Source organism: Etheostoma spectabile, chromosome 17 (assembly GCF_008692095.1).
Source record: "Etheostoma spectabile isolate EspeVRDwgs_2016 chromosome 17, UIUC_Espe_1.0, whole genome shotgun sequence".
Lineage (NCBI taxonomy): Eukaryota > Metazoa > Chordata > Actinopteri > Perciformes > Percidae > Etheostoma > Etheostoma spectabile.
The window spans coordinates 17,769,743-17,789,147 of record NC_045749.1 but is presented as its reverse complement, the minus strand read 5'-3'; the positions used below and the strand labels follow the sequence as shown (position 1 = coordinate 17,789,147).

General features: G+C 40.3%; 1 protein-coding gene across 2 annotated transcripts in view; it reads left to right on the top strand.

Moving 5' to 3' along the window:
* Window positions 1–26: 26 nt before the first annotated feature.
* LOC116705406 (striatin, calmodulin binding protein) overlaps window positions 27–19,405 on the top strand; it is a 25,570-nt gene continuing 6,191 nt past the window's right edge. The window contains exons 1-8 of one of the 2 annotated variants that reach the window (XM_032541574.1): window positions 27–388; window positions 11,866–11,969; window positions 14,074–14,147; window positions 15,656–15,734; window positions 16,513–16,683; window positions 17,223–17,358; window positions 17,459–17,621; window positions 18,464–18,574. In XM_032541574.1, coding sequence (XP_032397465.1) covers window positions 176–388; window positions 11,866–11,969; window positions 14,074–14,147; window positions 15,656–15,734; window positions 16,513–16,683; window positions 17,223–17,358; window positions 17,459–17,621; window positions 18,464–18,574 — 1,051 coding nt within the window. In that variant the 5' untranslated portion in view covers window positions 27–175. The remainder of the gene's footprint in view (window positions 389–11,865; window positions 11,970–14,073; window positions 14,148–15,655; window positions 15,735–16,512; window positions 16,684–17,222; window positions 17,359–17,458; window positions 17,622–18,463; window positions 18,575–19,405) is intronic. The other variant, XM_032541575.1, reaches the window with a different exon arrangement.

Below are 19,405 nucleotides of genomic sequence, written 5' to 3'. Positions count from 1 at the left end.
GTCGTTTGTACTGACGTCATTCAATGACAGCTAGCTGTCAGAAAGTGAGTTCATTCCCTCGAGCACCGAGCCGAGGAAACCAAGCGCAGTCGATAGATTTGTGCCCTTCCGTTGATATCTAGCTAGCACCACGAATCAGCGAGACAACGGACAGAGCTTTCCACCGAGCCCGGCCATGGACGAACAGGCGGGGCCCGGCGTGTTCTTCAACAACAATAACAACTCTGTTTTACCCGGCGGTGGGAAAGGACCGCTGCCTGATGGCGACGCTGGAGAGGCGGCTAGGGCGCAGTACAGTATCCCGGGGATCTTGCACTTCCTGCAGCACGAATGGGCCCGTTTCGAAGTAGAAAGAGCACAATGGGAGGTGGAGCGGGCTGAATTACAGGTGAAAACTACTACATTTTATATATACACGGTTATATATTAGTTGCACTACCTGGGCATTGCGCTGCTCCTTTCTAGTGACTTGCGTTGAGTTTCTGTGTTTGATTGTTCTGGTTACTAGGCTAGCTTGTTAGCTTTAGCTCAGGAGCTAAAGGAGCTGCAGCGCCCCCTGAACCGACTGCACGACGACTGTTTGCGACCTCTTTACTCTGACTGAAACCACTGAACTTGCTTGTTGCCTAAAGGAGTTGCAGAACAGGCGTTAGAGTAGGCTTATAGTAAAAAATAAGTGTAATTAAACGACCTACTGGATGCTACATTTGTTAGCAAAGTAGTGAATGTATAGTGCTAAAACGTTATGTAGAAACACACAACGACTGCCTACCTACTAGCTAAACGTATAACGTTAGCACCCCGCCTTAATTTTTATTGCATTTACCTCTAAACCCACAGAACGTCATGTAGGAAAGGTGGTAGGTACATTACTTCTTTAGCGTTTTGATATCTTGAGAGCTGTCAGTGCAGACAGCTTACAACACATAAGAGATACTGAAATCAGTATGTCTTGTTTATGACTTATGATGATTATAAGCTAGTTGCCAGGATACTGCCACTAGTGGAGAGAAGAAGAAAAAAATGCAGTCAATCTTTGATAAAGGCCACAGTGCTTTTAATTGGTCCACATTTTACTAGTATATTTGACCCTTTATGGAACATGACACAAACCGGGACACTTGATTTTGTAGTTTGCTTGAACTAGAAGTTAATGTCTTGCAAATACCCAGGTTTACTTTTAAATCTTTGTTTTGTTGGGTTTTCCAGTCCAACTAGACTTCTAATTTCTTTTTTTACCATGTTTGATTGCACTGTTTGGGAGCACAAAGTGCTACACCAGTCATCTTGTATATTTACAGGTGAATTGGCTGACAGGAGTAATGTTTATAATATTTGCTGTAACTGACCCTAGAAACTATCAGCATCATCCTACATGATCGACTTTTCATACTTTAAAGAGCTCACAAACCTTTTACTGTAAATATTGTTTTTAGAAATGTCTCATGATAAATGACTTTGGACACTTTTGTGCCAGACTATTGTTATTCAGCATTTGGGGAGGAATTGTTACAGCGTATTAAAGTTTTACTTCAGTCTCCATGTCTACTCTTTGGAAGAAAATGTTAATTTTCTTCCCATAATTTTGACCTTGTTGTGGGGCTATAATTGCTGGATCACAGACATGAGCCACACTGACTTTTTTAGGTCTGGCAGCAGGCAGCTCCATTGACAGACTGACCTCATCTAACAAAGAGAGGAGAGGGAGACACTGCATTGTTTTTAGACTGGTGACGTACACCCCTTTCAGTGTAGTAGGGGTTTTGACTCAACTGGTCCGTGTATTGAGCTTCCTGTCTGCTGGCATTAAGCAAGCTTATCAGCGAAGCAGCAGCAACTGCGGCATAGCACAGTGAGGTTGCTAAATGGCTTATTTGGTGGTTTGTTTGTGGCGGCAAAACAGTGCGCGCTCAATTTTAAGTTCTTGTTTTTGTTGCACCTAACTACAAATATGAGGCTAGTTGATGTTTTTACCAAGATTTAAAATGCATTATGCTGTACCCATCCATTCAATCACCACTTACTTACAATTGTACTCTAATCACTGTAGCACAGTACCTATGTGAATAGATGTGACTTCTCTATTTTGTCAGCTGCAACCATAATGGTGGTCTCGCCCAGATTTCTGTGCCAGACAGTGCTGCAATATACTGGAGCAATAAAGACAAATCAAGTATAGAAATGCTCTGAAAATCCACATAGGATGTTACCTTGTTATGTTGAGGGATGTGTACATGTTGCAAACATATACAGTACTTTTACCCATAGAAGGTATTGGATTAACCTTCAGTGAAGGTACCACCACAGTAAGGAGAAAAAAATAGAAAGTCATTTAGATGAACCTAAATAGATATGTATGAATAATGAAAAGTTCTGGTGGGCATACTAGAGCCTTAATGGAAGGTACCCTGCAGCCTCTTCTGAGCCGTATGTTCTTTTTGGTTCACTTCATCCTTCTGAACATGCTGCTCATCATGTCCACACACTTATGTTTTAGAATCAAAACGGACCTGCTTCTAGTTGGGGTTGGGGGGAAAAAAATGAAAATTGTATGTTACGTGATTTATTTATTTTTTGCAACGATTTTTAAAATCAATTCTTTTCCCAAGAATCTTTTTTTTACCAATGTTCACCTAATTATTTTTCTGTTTATACCGCACCGCCGATAGCATCTACATCAAATCCGTTTCCAGCAAAACTGAGCAAAAGCAGAAAATGCTGAAAATACTGTTGTTACATGGGATGTCCATTCTTATTAGAAAACAATTTGTTTTTAGAAATGTCTCATGATACATTAGCTCTAGAACTTTAGTTTTCAACGTTTGTTTTTGTTAAAGAAGGAAAAGAAAATCGCAATACTCAAGACTGTGGAATTGCTATACTTCTAGAATCACAATAAATGAAAATCGCCATACAAATTGAATCATCACCCATGTATCATGAAAGAATTGAATCTGTACAAAAACATGTTTTCCCAGCCCTACTCTCTTGCATGTTTTAGTTTTACATACAAGATTTCAGATCAGAGACCATTAAGACAGCACATAAAGAAACCTTCACAACCCGGGGAATACTACTCCGTGGTTTTTCTTTTCCTTGTTGGCTGTGTAGACATTGAATGAAAGACTGTTGAAACTGTGTCTTATGTCGCTGTGTGGGAGGAAGGCGAACCCCAGGGCTGGGAGGAATGTCGTCCAGCCAGCCTGTTAGGTCATGCTCAGAGCCACTCCTTTTTACTGGAGCAACACAGAAAGCATACTGTACATGCCCGACCTGTCCTGCTGCTGAGCCGTTTCTGTGTAATGCACAGGCTGCTGTCATTCATGATTACACTCTAGTTGAGTGGTCATTGATAATCAATTGATTGACTCAATCTAGCTGATTTGTTTAGCTAGTGATAGGTTACTGCTTTAGTCAGTTTTTAGTATGCTATCTTGGTAATCCAAGTGACAAGGGATGCAACTACTAAGTATTTCATTATCAGTCTACAATAAAATAAAACGGCAAAAAACAAGCATATATTTACATTTTAGAAGCTGAAACCAGAGAATGTCCGTCAGTTTTATTTCAAAAAAGCTTAAATGATAACTTTTTTTTTCTTCTTTACAGTCGTTGATTAATTTTGTTGATCCACTATTCTTTTTCCAGTTATTTGGCTAATCATTTGAGGGCTTAGTAACCTCACCCAACCTAACTTATCCCCATTTGTGTAATTTTTTTATTCAGTCAGTGACACACACCATTCAAGTGTATTAATGTATTTATTTTTTCAAACAGCACTGTATTCATAGCATGCTGCCATTGACTGTAAAGCATTGTTTAGATGGGCAGGGTGATAGTTATAATCATGTAGCAAATATTGACATTGCATTGTGTTATGTAAATGATTTCAAGGTAATTGTAATTAAAGCACTAAATGCATTTTTGCTTTACACGTCTGCAAAGATTCAGTATACAATTTGCTACATACTGTCCCAGTAAAAGACATTTTTTTGTGATTTTCTTTTTTTTTTTTACATGTGATTGTGCCATGTTGTAACGTACATCTGTCAGAAAAATAGTCTTGTGTATATATATTGTGATATTGATTTAATTGATCACCCTGTCACACTTATTAGCGCTGATCTGGCTCATGCCGGATGACTGAGTTGAGTCAAGTTACGCCCTGTTCAGGCCAGGCAATGCTCCAGTGTGCTTCATCAGCCCTCTAGTTATGGGGAAATCCCTGCTCCACAGGGTATCTCTTTGCCAGAAGTATCTGTTAGCAGCCATCATTTGACACCAGGAAAAGGTTGAAGGTGATTCAGGGTGTAAGGTGGCTTTTTACGGGTGCAGACTGAAACTTGGACCCACTTATCTTCTCTGAATAGAAATGTATCTTGTGTTTCTAAAGAAAAGGCTTTTAACTTGAGCAAGATTGTTGTGTGGCTCATGTTATTCAGTTACTTATCTTTGTGTCCAAGATGACCGCAGCTAACTGTGGAGCAGCCTAGAATTAGCCTGCCTCTGTTAGATGACTTATGATTACTGTGATCTCATGTTTACTTTTGCTAATGACAAAGCTTGAGGCATGTTAAGCTCAATGGTGTGGCAATAAGAATGCATAAAAATACACATGCACGTACCACGGCATTGAGAAATTCAGTAATGGGTGTCACCGTCGTTCCTCAGTTGACTCTACCTCCACCCCCAAGCTGCAGTTATTTTTGTTTGCCCTCCCAGTGTGCGTCTCAGAGTAGGAAAGCACAAAAAAAAGTACATGCTTCCTCACCAAGACTATACCAGTTCACATAGAAGCTAATGCTACACCACTGCTCACATCATTCTCACAAAAACAAGCTGTAGACCACAAAGAAACATCTCCATCCTCAGCCATAGGGTTTAGGACCGACCACAGTCATATTTACCAGAAACAGAGACAGTCATTAAAGCGTATGTGAAATATTCACTGCATAGATAATAGTGACTAGTGAGTGATTTAAAAGCGTTTGTGTTTTTCCCAGAGAGAGCCTGAAGGGACCCTTGTTTATTAACTAAAGCCTTGTCCTCTGAGCTATGCTCTCCTGTCCCTGTTGGACTCACACCAGAGCCTTTCTCTGTGCTGTAGAGCTGCCTGTTAATTTGCCTCTCCTTGCTCTATTCACACTCAGCAGCCTTCATCTCGTCTATGTGGGCGTGTGGGACAGCTGCCTGGTTCTCCAGTTTTACAGTCAATCTGAGGTCGCCAGTCTGTCAGAGTTGTAAATTGGTGTACTCACCACCAGACTAAATTGCTGTTGTCTGAATGTGCTGTGGTGATGATGATATTGTTGTTTTCACACAATTTGATGGCACAACAGTGTTTTCCTGCTTGGCTTTGGAGGCCTATACAATATATATGTGTGTGTGTGTGTGTGTGTGTTTATGTATTTTTCACGTTGACCTGGAAATATGTTAATCTGTAACAAGTTAAATAATTTTATTCTGCATTTGTTTTTCATCACAAGTATACAAGGTGCCAATCATGAAGCACAGTGTCTCAGGTTCAACTTTTGACGACTTTTATTGGGAAAAATGAGTGTGTCTGCACTTTCCCCTTGGCCGATCAATAAAGTATATGTCTTCTTCTTTGTTGCATAGTTTTACCCCATTTTAAATCTTTCCTCTGCAGTGCAATGTGACGCTAGATTGCAAAGCTGTTGTAAACGTTGTTTTCAACATGGTAGTGTCAGGACCATACCTTACAGTCACGCAACCTGTTTTTTTTAGAGAAAATGCTGATGTTGAAAAACATAGCTCTGTGCCTGCACACAGCACATGAGCATAAACATGTGCACCAAGCACCTTATGTAATATTAAAGCATCAACTTGGAAGGCAGCACCCTTGTCCTCAAGAAGCCTAACATACTGCCTTTGTTTGCACCCTGTGTAAAGTAGCACTTCAGTGTCAACTTGACGCAGGCTGTGTGACAGCAAAGTGTAAAATGAAGCTCAAGTGTAAACTTGTGATGAGATGAAACCACAAATCTGTGTCTCTGTGATGGTTTAGTAAAAGAGAGAAGATGAACTTTTGACAGTGAGCAATCTCTGGCAGTGGAAGGATTCTCTTTTGTTTTAATTATTTAAGAGTGGAAAGGCACAGTTTGGCTCAGTCCAGATAACTGAGCAGAAATCTTTATTAAATCCCAGTTTGAGCCGCTCACTGTCTCACCCTGATCCTCAGAGCAATCCAAAATCTGGGCCGGGGACCTGAGCGTGTTGGATCGATGTGCTGTGTCGGCTTTGGGAAGGGTGGGGGAGCTCCAGCCACTATTCCAGGTCCTCAGTATTTTACAATGTAACTCACTGCTTCTGTGGCACACGAGGAGTTAACTGGAGCAGAGGATTAAGCTAAGCAGTTTGTTTGATTCCCATACCCAACAGTCAGTCAGATAGTTGTGTAATACGTGTACATACTAGGTGGGGGGGGGGAATTGATACAGCATAGTATTGCGATATTTTCAGTGGCAATACTGTATTGATACATAGGCGCCAAGCAGCGATCTTTTATTATATATGTGTTGGTCCGTTTGTCTGCTTGACAATCCCATTTTGTAATAAAAATTGAAAAATAAAATTGAAGAAATATGAACAAACAGAGAAATGTATCTTTTTTAGATAAAACAGATGCTGTCAAAGTTTCCTTATCTTACTTTCCATCATTTGAAATTGTGAAAAATTTGAAGTTGTGAAAAAGGTTATAAATTGCAATATATCGCCGAATATTGCAATATGTTTAAAATCGCAATAATATTGTATCGTGATGATATCGTATCAGGAGGCGTCTGGTGATTCCCACCCCTAGTACATACAGTCAGTATGTAGCCTTTTTACAGGTGGTCTCAGAGACAGAATGGGGTTTTGGGAAGACGACTGATTTTAGTGCAGACCCTCTCCGTATTGAGCAGAGATGGAGCTGAAGAGACAGCTGGAAATGAAACTGTAGTTAGTTGTTCCTAAAGCTGCCTACTAAAACTGCTTTGTTTTATTATAATAATCATATTAATAATAAGGAAGTATTGCCATAAAATGCCCTACCTCATATTTATTTTATTTATTTACACCATTGTGATCATTGATGCACATAATGAACTTTGATTTGTTTTATTTGCTGGATTTGCCAAAAAGCTATCTATAGCCAGGGTATCTGCAGTTCTATTAAAACTATGAAAACTATTCTATTAAAGCATTGCATTCAGATTCTTCTAAAAATGCCTTTTAAAGGTTTTAAAATTTACAGAAGTCTGTAATGTGACTATTCCTGCAATAGGCTGTGTAATATTAGTTGTGAAATGGTTTTAGCATTTGATTGCATCGTTTTGGTTTATTTGCTGTTCGTAAAGGCAGGCAGCTCATTTTCTTTGGTTTCAGTCAGCACTATCAGACCTATAACAAGTCCCCAGTACCTCTGTCTTGCTTCAGTTTTTTTTTATCTTGCTACTAGTGTAATGGCATGTGTGGAATGTACTTGGGTCGGCCATCATGGTGCTCATTGGTTTGCGGTAACTGTGAGAGTAAATCCGGTGTTCACTGAGAGAAAGGTTGTTTGCATTGTAAATGGGGGATTTACTCCAGCCTCTCTACCTTCTTCAGCTCTCACAGCGGCCGCGGGGCTAGCATGTGTGACCATTTTGTTTGTGTGTCAGCCCTGAGGTTGTATGAGTATCCACTGCATTTCTTTTACAAATGGAGTGAGCTCAGTCTTGCCGCTGCTGAGTTGTACTGGATTTTTCGCAATGTTCCCTCTGTCTAGATTAAACGGCCCCATTGTGGAATGAATGTATTTGGCATTGACTCTGAACAAGTCTGTAAGAAAACATGTCTGGAATTCACAAATCTCAGACTTTTGGTCTTTTCTATTTATAAGTAGACGGGGTATCATTCATAATCATCATACATTCATTGACTGCAAAGGAAGTAACTAAGGAAGGAACTTTGATTTTGCCGTTTTTATGCATATATGTGCTGTCTTCAAATGTTTCTCCATAGGACGGGAAGCTGCTGTCAGTCCATTTTTCTTCGTTTTGCTGATTTAATTAATAAAGAGTAGAAAGCCCTAACTTGGATTGCTTTTATGCCAAAGGAGAAGATATTGTGACCAACTTTCTCGGCTTAGTTTACCATTTATTTAGGCAGTGGGTGGTGTTTATTTTCCTCCCCAGTTATTAGCCTATTTCTTCTGCCTCCTTTTCCTGTCTCTGAAAAGGCCTGCGCTCTAGATGGATGCCCAGTTCTTCATGTCTCTTACTCAGACAGACTAAGGAGCCCTTATCCAGCAGCCCAATAATGCTGGCAGTGTGAGACCAGGAATTAAATGCTTCCTGTGTCTCTTTATGGCCCTAGTTGACTCATTGCATTTCTCCCAAGGTTAATGTTTGATGGAGGAGAGTTGGCGAGCCAGAGATTCACAGAGCTGCACTCTTCTCTATCTCTGGCACCGCTGGATGCCAGGGGTCCCTGGGCCAGCGCTTCAGGATAAGGAAGTATCTGGTCACTGGCAATCAACGAATATGTACAGTTTCATCCACAGTGAAACATGAGTCAATGTACAATCTCTGTTTTTGACATGTGAGGTTATGTATTAAAGGCGGAGTCTGCAATTTGAACTCAACACCCAGACAAATACACCCACCCGTCAATGCTCCTTCAGAACGTTAGCATGTGCCAAATTTACCGTCCCTCTCACTGCCTTTCTGTTTATACATCCATGGCCTATCCCTTGTACTTTGCACAAGCACAAAAGGAATAGTGTTGTATGGCTCGGTCCGAAACACTTTATTTCCTTATTGAACTAGGGTTGGACGATTAATCAAAGATTTATCGACACCGAAATTCATAAGCTGTTATCATCCCATGGCAATAATTTTGAATTTTTTTTATACAACTAAAATGTTACGTTTTTTTTTTGCAAGACATTTTCATTTTAGGCAATGTGTGCTTTAATTTTAATTGTATCCATTTTCAGTAAATAGCTATAATAGTTCCCACTTTGTGTGTTTCCTTTTAATTATTTTAAAACTACAAAAATAAGCCAAAAATAAATCTCACCTTCAATATTTTAGCCTATTTCCAATACAAAACTTGCCAAAAAAAAATATTGTTCATTATTGTTATCAAGGTAAAATGTGCAATTAATTGTGATTTTGATTTTAGGTCACATCGTGCAGCCTTAGTTTGAACACCAGATTGTTTTCAGCATACGAACAGACAACTGAATTAGACCAAAAGTCTATTGGATTAGAATCGCAGGCTACAATTTTTAAGTGCGTCTAAATTAACAACCTATTAAGCCGTTCTTACACTTTATCTGACATTCTTGAGGACTTTAATGTGTGGTTTTTGGGGAAACAAGTGAGGTATTTTGAAACAATGATGGCACTTTTCTGTTGATATTGTATTGTTCTTTGCCTTTCTGCTCAGCCTTTGAGTCATACCGATTGACTGTGTTCAACTGGACATCAATCCTTTTAATGGAAAAAATAAATCTCTACAATTAGTCTAAGGAAGATTTGTGGCTTTTACAGCCCAGTTGCATGTGATGCAGCGTTAATGGCCCAAGGCCGTGGTCCGCACTGATATTTGGATCGAAGCCACTTTAGCCAGAGTTAGTTATTTTGGGATCCACACAGTGTGGCCCAATCCAAACTGAAAATATTCCACACTGTGTGCCTTATTTTTGCCCCTTTTCTGTGCCTCCTCTTCCATCCTTAGAAGACAGCACAATGTGATACCTGCTTTATTGAATATAAGCAACTCCAAAAACCTTTTGTTTTAATCCGCCTACAAATCAATATTTTGTATTGGTTAAAAATGAATGGCTTACTCACTCTTCTTTGACTAATCAGACTTTGCTAGTATTTTTACTTTTTCTGCTCCATGTTGCTGTAACTGAGCTTATAAATGCATGAGGCTTTTTCATGGAGTTTAACTTTATACAGAGCCACCTTCCTTTCTTGTTTTGGCTTTCTGTTTTAACCCTTACTGGGACAGGTTTAGGAATGTGAAAAATCCGGATGCATTCTAAACATTTTTAACAATCCTGAATGCATTAGTATAGATCCAGCTGAGGGTAGATTCACATAAAATAGAGTGAGTGAGAAATCGGAGACCATGTAGAGGTAGAGTGATGTATGTGCTGTTCTGACACACCTTTCTAGCATCAGTTGTTGACTATGCAGACTATGCTGTTTACACTGTCAAACTGAGAACCAGTACCCTAAATCCTCAGTACACTATAACAGACAGGTTGTCTATGAGTTCCTCTATGGAGAACTGTGGATGGTAAGAAACACTGTTATTAATACGAGGCAGATTGAAGTGCTCTCATGACTCAATATTGCAGGCTGCAGCAGCGCTGCTTGCTATCCGTGTGAAACTGTGATCCAACCCACTCAAGCTCGCACCTTCCTCTGGTTCAGAGTAACATGCACAAAATCAAGTCAATATTCATTCCCCTACGAGGTTAAATGTGTGGTTTTAGAATTTGAATCATTCCCAAAAGGAAAACCTGTATTCTCTTATTGAAGTTAGACAGTTGAAGGTAGGGCTGGGCAATATATTTATTATATTGATATTGTGATATGAGACTAGATATTGTCTTAGATTTTGGATATCGTAATGTCGTGATATAACAGAAGTATTGTCTCTTACTGGTTTTAAAGGCTGCATTAGAGTAAAGTGATGCACTTTTCTGAACTTACCAGACTGGTCAAGCTGTTCAATTACTTGCCTTTTAGTGCTTTAACAAAAGCTCTTCACACTTAAGTGTGAAGATATTTTGTTAAAGCGCTAATTGTCAACCCTAAAATATTTCCGAGGTATTTGGTCAACAATATCGTGATATCTGATTTTCTCCCTATCGCCCGGCCCTAGTTAAAGGTTACCTTTGCCATCCTTGTTTGCAATAGAACTACCATCATGCTGCCGCTCTTCTGTGTATAGGGTTTACTCTGTTTCAGACATTGTTTTCCATTTGTAGTAATCCAAAATAAACATTGCACTCAAATTATTCTGTTATTTTCTCCTGACTACAGAGTAGTTATTGTCTTGGTGGTGATTTTCAACCACTGAGATGGACTCTAAAGAAGAATGTAATTTTTTTTTTTTATTGATTCAAGAATTGTTTTGACCTTAAAAATCTATTCTGAATCAAATCAAATGGTGAGATTGCCAATGATTCCAACCCCTAATTGTAACACCAGATAAAGCAGCCCTGCCTAAAGATAGCTAGCTAAACTTAGATACCCTTTAGACTATCACAGTGTGATTTTCTCTTTATCTTTTTTTTTCCATTTGAAAGGCTGAATATATTGTGATGATTACAATAGTGTAAATGTCTGGTTCCGCTGTAAGATGGATACAGTTTTGCCCAATCTGCTCCGTTCACCTCCACTACTCTCATTACAAGTGTGTGTGCACACACAGACATGCATGTTTGTGTGGTATCCAGCTATTCAATGTAATGTAGTGCTGACTCAGACTGAGTGCGTCAACAGCTGCTGCCTGTTACTGAAGAGAGACAGTGATGTGCAGAGGGAAGGGATTTTAGAGTAGGGACGGGGGTGTGTGTGGGAGAGTGAGTAGGTTAGATTAAAATAGAATAGGACAGTTTGGCTTTTTTTTCCCCCATCATGCCATGCATATTGATTTGACATCTTCCTATTTCTGTCTTGACAGAAGTAGTTGTTCTCAGATGCTGCTTCATGAAGGTTGTCTTTGAAGTTGAGTCTTTGTTGCTAGCTATTTCATATCTAATATGCCAAAACATTGGAAATATTAATTCTATTTATAAAAGCAATTTTTACTACTTTAAAATGTGACCTGACAAGCCAATTTTTGTGTTTTCAGGCCCAAATCGCCTTCCTACAGGGGGAGAGGAAAGGCCAGGAGAACTTGAAAAAAGACCTTGTGAGGAGGATCAAAATGCTGGAGTATGCACTGAAGCAAGAGAGGTGAGTTCCTTACCACCCACTGCTGCCTCAGCCCACCCACAATACACACAAACATCTCTGCTAGTTGTGCTCCTAAGAATAAATTCCTGCTTCTGAGAAATATGAAAAAGAAGAACATGGCAGTGTGAGATTCTCACTGGTCAACAAATCAACATCTGCTGCACCTGCACTAGTACACAAGAGTGCAGCTCTCTGCTCATTTTTTGATAATGTGTAAAAGTGTACCAGTGTGATGTCTCAGCTGTTGTCAGCAGAGGCAGTATTGGCGCGAGAGTGTCAGAGAGATTCCCCCCCGAGTCCAGGTGGTGTGATGTCTCTGGACATGAGCATGTGTTGGCATGAAGACTTTATTTGCTGTCAGATGCTGATGACTCTGCAGCGTCCTTAGTAGAAGGACGAGACAGGAAAGAAGGAGAGAGGAATTCTTTCACCACCCAAGATGAGGTCACCGTCGCAGTTTTCTTTCTCCAGTAAACCAGAAGAATTACATTGTTCTCATTCGCATGTGCATTAGCCCGTCACACAAAAGGTCCCTGTGATAGCTGTGGTGATACACTTTGCATTTCCCTTGCTCTTTGACGCATGGCTGCCCTCTGGAACAGAGATATATATTTGTGATTTCAACACGTTACACGTCTCTATTAATGTGACTTTAAGCCATTGAGTATGTTATTCAAACAGACTCTGAAGTCGGAGACTTCGTATGTATGTGTAAAGCATTTACTCCAGGGTTTCTCTCAATAAAGCCCAGTGTCAACCCAATCAAAATAAAGGATCATTCTAGTTTTTTACAAGCTGACTTATAATTTTATAGATTTGGCCATCATTGGATATAATCATCGATTATAACACAAAATTGCCATGGTAATTGCTGAAAAAAGTCAAACGGGGTAAGAAACACGAGCAGTCAGACAATTTTAATAGATTATCCACATTCATTCGGAACAGAAGCGGAAGGCATATGGTAAAATTATCACCCAAACTGTCTATCATCAACATTCATTACAGGTCACAGACTGACCTCTTGGTCCAACTTTGTTCTTCCAGTCAGCTCAGAGATTAGTTACATTTTGCCAACCTGTGCTCTGAGGAACATCATCATTTGATTTGTGAAGTATGGAATTGTCCTCTGGCTATTTGTAGTATATATTTATCTACTTTTCCCCGGTGAGATCATCGCAAACTCTGCCTCAAGAGCAACGCTTAACCCAGAATTACTACCACTTTCCCTGGTTGCTAAGCAACAAGCCATGTCTCCGAGGGTATCTGAAAGCTATATCAGAAATGGCTTTCTGAAAGTGAGATGTACCCAATTTAAAATGAATTTGATCATGGGTGTCTTCCTCTGGATCCCAGGGAGCTCTCCTTGTATTGACTCTTTACCACTGATGTGGATGTGTGCCATCATTGAAAGAAATCTCAGTAGTGCAAAGGCCCAAAACCATCAAACACCAGGTGTTGCTTTTTTCTATAATGTTGTATGCTATTTTCTATCTATTTCTAAATGCCAGTGTTTTTTATTTTGTTTTTGTGAATCACCTTTCCATGGAATTAGATTGGGATTATATGTGTATTTTGTAATAGCAATATGTAGCAGTGAGTTAAGTTTTTGTTTTACATGTGTGAAGAGTCTGATAAATGTCTCTTGCATGCATTGCAATTTCATTATCATATGATGATGTGAATTTGCGTACGATTGCATAGACAGCTAAAACAATTTTGTAATTTAATTAATAGAAACTGTTTTAAAGTCACTTTTGTGGGGAAATGCAATGTGAAAATTTGCTGATCTTCTTTGTCTTCTGTGGTAGTAAATGTAATCTTACTGTAGTCTTAAAAAACTTCTGACAAAAATAGCAATTTGAATATGTCAACTTGGAGCCCTGTTTCCTGTACCATGATACATAATGCTATCTTGTTAAAATGTGAAACTGTCCAACAAGCGAACGTGTTCGTGAAAAGTAGAGCTAGTTGGTGTTGGGATGACTTTCAAAGCTTATGCCGATGCCATGCATAATGAATTTTTCAAATAGCTTCTTCTCAGACCTTTTTGATCAGACCTGTTTGCTTATTTGTCTGCCTCCACTTTTTCTTTTTTTTTCAGAGCTAAGTACCACAAGTTAAAATATGGGACAGAGTTAAATCAAGGTGACATGAAGCCTCCAAGCTACGACTCTGGTAAGTCTATGGTGGCTCAAACAGTCATCTCCACTCTTCATACTGAAGCACTGTGATGGTTGAATTCACATACCTCAAGTGACAGAACTGCTACGCATGCAAAGGCCGTGTTCATGTTGAATCTTGTTTTCCTCAATAGCTTTTCGCTTGGTGTCCTTTCCTGAATGCAGAGTGCCATTGTTGTTACTAATCTGTTGTGACCAACAAATATTGAGCTGCTTAAAGATGATAACAAACATAACAAATGTGAACAAGTTGATTTAAAAAATATAATAGATTAAAAGCATTCATGATGTGTGAAGTGAGAAGAATGCACACAGCCTACATAAATCTCAAAGTGCTTTATCCCCTCAAATCTTAAAGCTCTAAAATGTTTCTTGCACTTTTAAGCATTCACCCTTTACAGTACCTAGTTTTACCTCAGTATCACTCTGGTATCAGTGCACTACCTGTTCTATGTTATGTTATTGTTCTTTAAATGGCCTCTCATGTTCAAGTTCTCTTCCATCATTAAGTTAGATTGCTACATTTCCTCTCCCCTCTCCTCATCTCTATTCATGAGGGCTGTTCAAAGCTTCCGAGCCCTTGAAGTGTTGATGAAGGGGGGGCGGGGGTGAAGGGGAGAGGTGTTACTGTAGGTGGAAGAGGGGGAGACGAGGAGTGGGAGGTGTTGTTCATACAGCGGTGCACCTGCCCTCTCCTCACCCGCTTGAATTAGGTATGACCCACTTTTTGAAGCACTCTCATCTTGCCCTGCCGAATCAATCTCCTTGACACACACACACACACAGAGATCTTATTAACGCGTCTCTCTGTCCCATGTAAAATTCCCATCTGACTCGCGAGCAGAGTGCTGACGTTGTTGAATATCAAAGTGAGCTTTGAATCCCATCGTTTCTTGCTTTGTCAGAGCCGTAGACGGTTTTAAAGAGTGGGTGTTGTTCTGGATGCTGCAGGCACAGACACACTTCAGTGCTCTTTCCAGTATGTCATGGGACGTAGTTGGAGCCAGCCATTTTGAAGGTGTCGGAATGCGTCATGAAATATCAAATGTTTGTGTTGTTGTAGCGTCGAGAACAAGCCATTGCTAATGGGTTTTAAATCTCTTTCTGTTTTTACTGCTAGTGCTGTTGTGTAAACCATTTTCATAGGGGAATAATTACCTACTGGGATGTAAATATTTGAATGGAGGCTAGCTATTAAAGTTACACATGTAGACTAATGATAACTAGATTCAAATTCAACCATAAACAAAAAGCTGAATGGGTTGGAGAGCGTAAATACAAATTACACTCTCAGCCACAGCTGTTTTCAAGAATGTTTGGTAATTTTTTTCCACACACACAATTTCCCTTTTCCATTCAGCAACTAAGCGCCGAATGTGTGTAGTTGCCAGGATGCTGTGATGCAGGAATGTTCTGGTCATGTTTACAGAGTGGAAATAATGTCAGAGGCTGAGGCTGTGCTGTTTGTGGAGCCCTGATTTGTGTCCTCCTTTTCTCCTGCAGATGAGGCCAACGAGAACGAGTCTTCTGGATCGCTCAACAATCAGCTGTCCTGGAAACAGGGCCGTCAGCTCCTCAGACAGTAAGTGCACATGCTTTAATCCTTCTCTGATATTCTATAACCCAGAAAACTAAATTGCTGCACTAGAATTAACTGTATTGAGATACCAAGCTCCTGGTTACATTTCTTCTATGAAGTATACTACTGTGCCTTAAACTCCATGGCCCAAAACATTAGTGGGGAAGAGCTCCCTCACATGGGCAGCAGCACTCATTACCTGCTCTGGGTTTTCTTTTCTCTGGTGTAGCCTCCCGGCTCAGGGAAGTTTGGTTATCAGTCAGTGTAAATAAACCAGGGTCCAGCCTTTTATCCCAGACACCATCGGGTAGCGTCACACATCATCTGGCAGACAATTAATTCTTAAGTCTCTGTCAAGGGACAGATCAATAATGTGCTAAGACACCCCTCCCTTTCAGTCAGTCGCTCGCTCAAATTGCTAGAGCTTCTTCTGCATAGGTGTAATATTTGTTGAGTAGCTCTTCTTGCCTCAGGAGAGCTGATACCATCGACTACACAACTGCCAGAGGACATGACACTTGACAGTAACAAAATGGTACTCAACTCTTCCTCACATCTGATCATGTTGCAGTGTTTGTAGTAAATGAAGAGTAGTGTAAATAAGAGTTCATTTATTTGGCCTCTGCAGCATTATGAAAATCTCTTTCTGCATCTTCTCATTCAAACTTCCTCCATATTGCACTACTCATACTTATGTTTTTATTCCATTGGCAATAAATGACACTTTTACATTTGGTTTGACCATTTGCAACTAGGTTTAAGTTAATTAAACTTGTTCCAGGTACCTGCAGGAGGTGGGCTACACAGACACCATCTTAGATGTAAAGTCCCAGCGGGTCCGAGCGCTGCTAGGACTAGCCGGGGATGGAGGCGGGAGGACAGGGGAACGAACCAGTACTGAGCCTCTGGTCAATGGGACGGACACATCAGCAAAGGGCATGGGCACCAGAGGGTAAGTATTCTCCTCTAAAGCTATCTATAGACTGAGCGACAATATTACAAGTTCATTGCATGTAATGCTGTGTGGCACGGGTCTAATAACAAGACGTTAAATGTCTAGTGAATTGTTGCGGTACAATCAAAAAAGACTGATGCAAGCAGAGACATGTCATCAACTAGTGCAATCTGCGCTGCTCTCTTGTTTTAAAAGTGTAGCAAGACAATAAACAAGCTTTGGTTGTAGCGTGGGCACTTCTGTGAATCAAAAAATCTCAGAAGAGGAGGAGGATGTGAAGTCTTTGGTTACCGAAGCTCTTGATAAACCATCAGTTTTCATCAGTCTTTTCTGAAAGTCCATTTTTGATCGACAGACACATTTTTTGTCTTGAATGTGAACTTTTGTCTGGCACAGCCCAAAGTGGCCTTAAATGCAACACACACCAGTTTGCTACATAGGGGTTGCACTTAAGAGTGACGGGTTGAATCTGTACAGATACTGCTAGTTTTTATTGAAACTGTAGCATACTGATGTGCATCATTGCTCCTCCACAGGAAAGCTGAGCTCTCTGACACTAGCGCTGTACTGGAGGCCTTCAAGTTCATTGAGAATGCAGCCGCTGATTTCAGCGATGAAGATGATGAAGAGGATAGCGATGGGAGGGACAGGACTAATGTGGAATCCAGGACGGTAAGAAAACTGTCTGCTCTCATCTTCTGCAATCACAAAAAGTTAAGTAGAAGTTGTCGCTGTGGTATAATATAATAACGGCCCTCAATATTTTCCCAAGATCCTGAGGAAGAAGCCCCCGTCGTCAACAACGCCGGCCAGCATGGACACCAGTGAGGATCCTGACACTGAAGAGGCGCTAAAGGGCTTTGACTTCCTGTCCAGCCCTGACGAGATGGACACCTCGCCAGAATCCAGAGGCAACGGGGACGGCACAGACTGGGGTGAGTCTTGGATCAGTCACTGTCTCAACACCACAGAAACAGTCATTGTGTCTGTAATATCAACATTCTTATTTATTTTCCCTTGCACAATGATGGGCTTCTTTCATTTTAATTTACAAATTGAATACACTTTTTTCAGAGGCACTGGAAATATCACTAATAATTATTTAATGCTGTAATCTTATAATGTGCCTGCTTCTCTGAATTTGACTTTTTCTCATAGTTTTAATTGTTCATTGAGTACTCGTCATTCATATATCACCCGATATGTTATTCTGTTTAACCCATAGTTTGTGATCTCTTCCACTGTGTGTTCCCATAGCCAGCCTGTGACCACAATGTCTCTTCCACTCCTGTGTGTCGTCAAATCCACCTGATTCCCTTTGAGTCTTCCTGGTCCTTAATTAAAAAAAAATGGGCTTAATGTCATGCTGAGGTGTTTTTGTATTCAAACAGTATTTGAGTCATGTCTATACAAAATTTTGATTGTCACAAAGATTACACAGTGATGATTTTATGATTAGATTTGTCATGACTCAATGTTCAAATAAAAGAATTCCCCACATGGCATTAATTTTCCTCCCACCACACACAAGTCTTTCAATAGAAAAGAGATCCTGAAAAGATTAAACAAGGTATTTAGAATCTGTTACTGAGGTGGTATTAGTGCTAGAAAAGATGCTCATCTCAGGTCTCAATGGCCTACTACTCTTCTGGAGACTTAGGAATCTCCAGGAGAGTCTGAGAGAGGTCTCTGCACCTTGTCCACCCTGCCAGGCCACTCGGGCCTCGACCAGAGCAGTTTACTCAACACTCGGCGTGGTTTTGTTCCCCCTGTGTAGAGAAGGACGAGCAAGGTCCCATTTCTGAGGCCTGGGACGTGGACCCGGGCCTGATAACCAAACTCAAGGAGCAGTACAGAAAGGAGCGCAAGGGGAAAAAGGGGGTGAAGAGTAAGTCCTGTCAGGCGTTGCTGCCTCCCTCCTACTCCTCTCTCTTTAAAGCCTGACTTTCTTGAGTTCAGCCAAAACGCCTCAATTCAGAAACAAAACATCTTGGCTGTTTTTTTTTCTCATCTCCTTTTTCAGCTGCTCCTTATTATGCCTTCTACTTGATATTGCTCTGTCCATTTGTCTATCATTTCATACTGAATGTCTCTTCTGTCTTCTTTTGAATGTACTGTACGTACAAAATCTGCCACATTTTTTTTCCTACCCCCAAAAAAACTGTAATGCTTGATGCATGTATTTCTGTCCCGTTTTAAATATTTTAAATCATATTCACGTCATCATCTTGTCCACACTGTCAATTGATGTGATGACAGGTCCATCTCTGTCCCATCTGGGCTAGCATCAGTCATAACATAATTACCACCATCTTCAACATCATCATCATCATCATCATCTGTCAGCCATGTTGATCCTACAGTCATTTTGCTGCTGTTTTTCAGCTTTTTTCAGTGACTCAGGAAAGTGACTCTTTGAGCTGAAAGCTACTGCTCTCAGAGTAACAACCCACTTCAGATGCAGCCTCATTCAGTGGCGGAGAGCTCTTAGATTTCACATTTGCGAGGCCCAGCTCTGCATTGCAGCTGGTTCTTTTTTTTTTTTTTACTGTGATTAAATCATGAGATCAACAACTCAGTTCATCTCAATTTCTTTTTTTATTCTATTGCAACACCACTTTTTATACACTTTATACGCTCTGGTTTAAACAGAAATCTATTTTTGATCATCATAAGCTGTCAGTATTTTTCATCACTTTTGTGGGTTAGAGAAGATCAT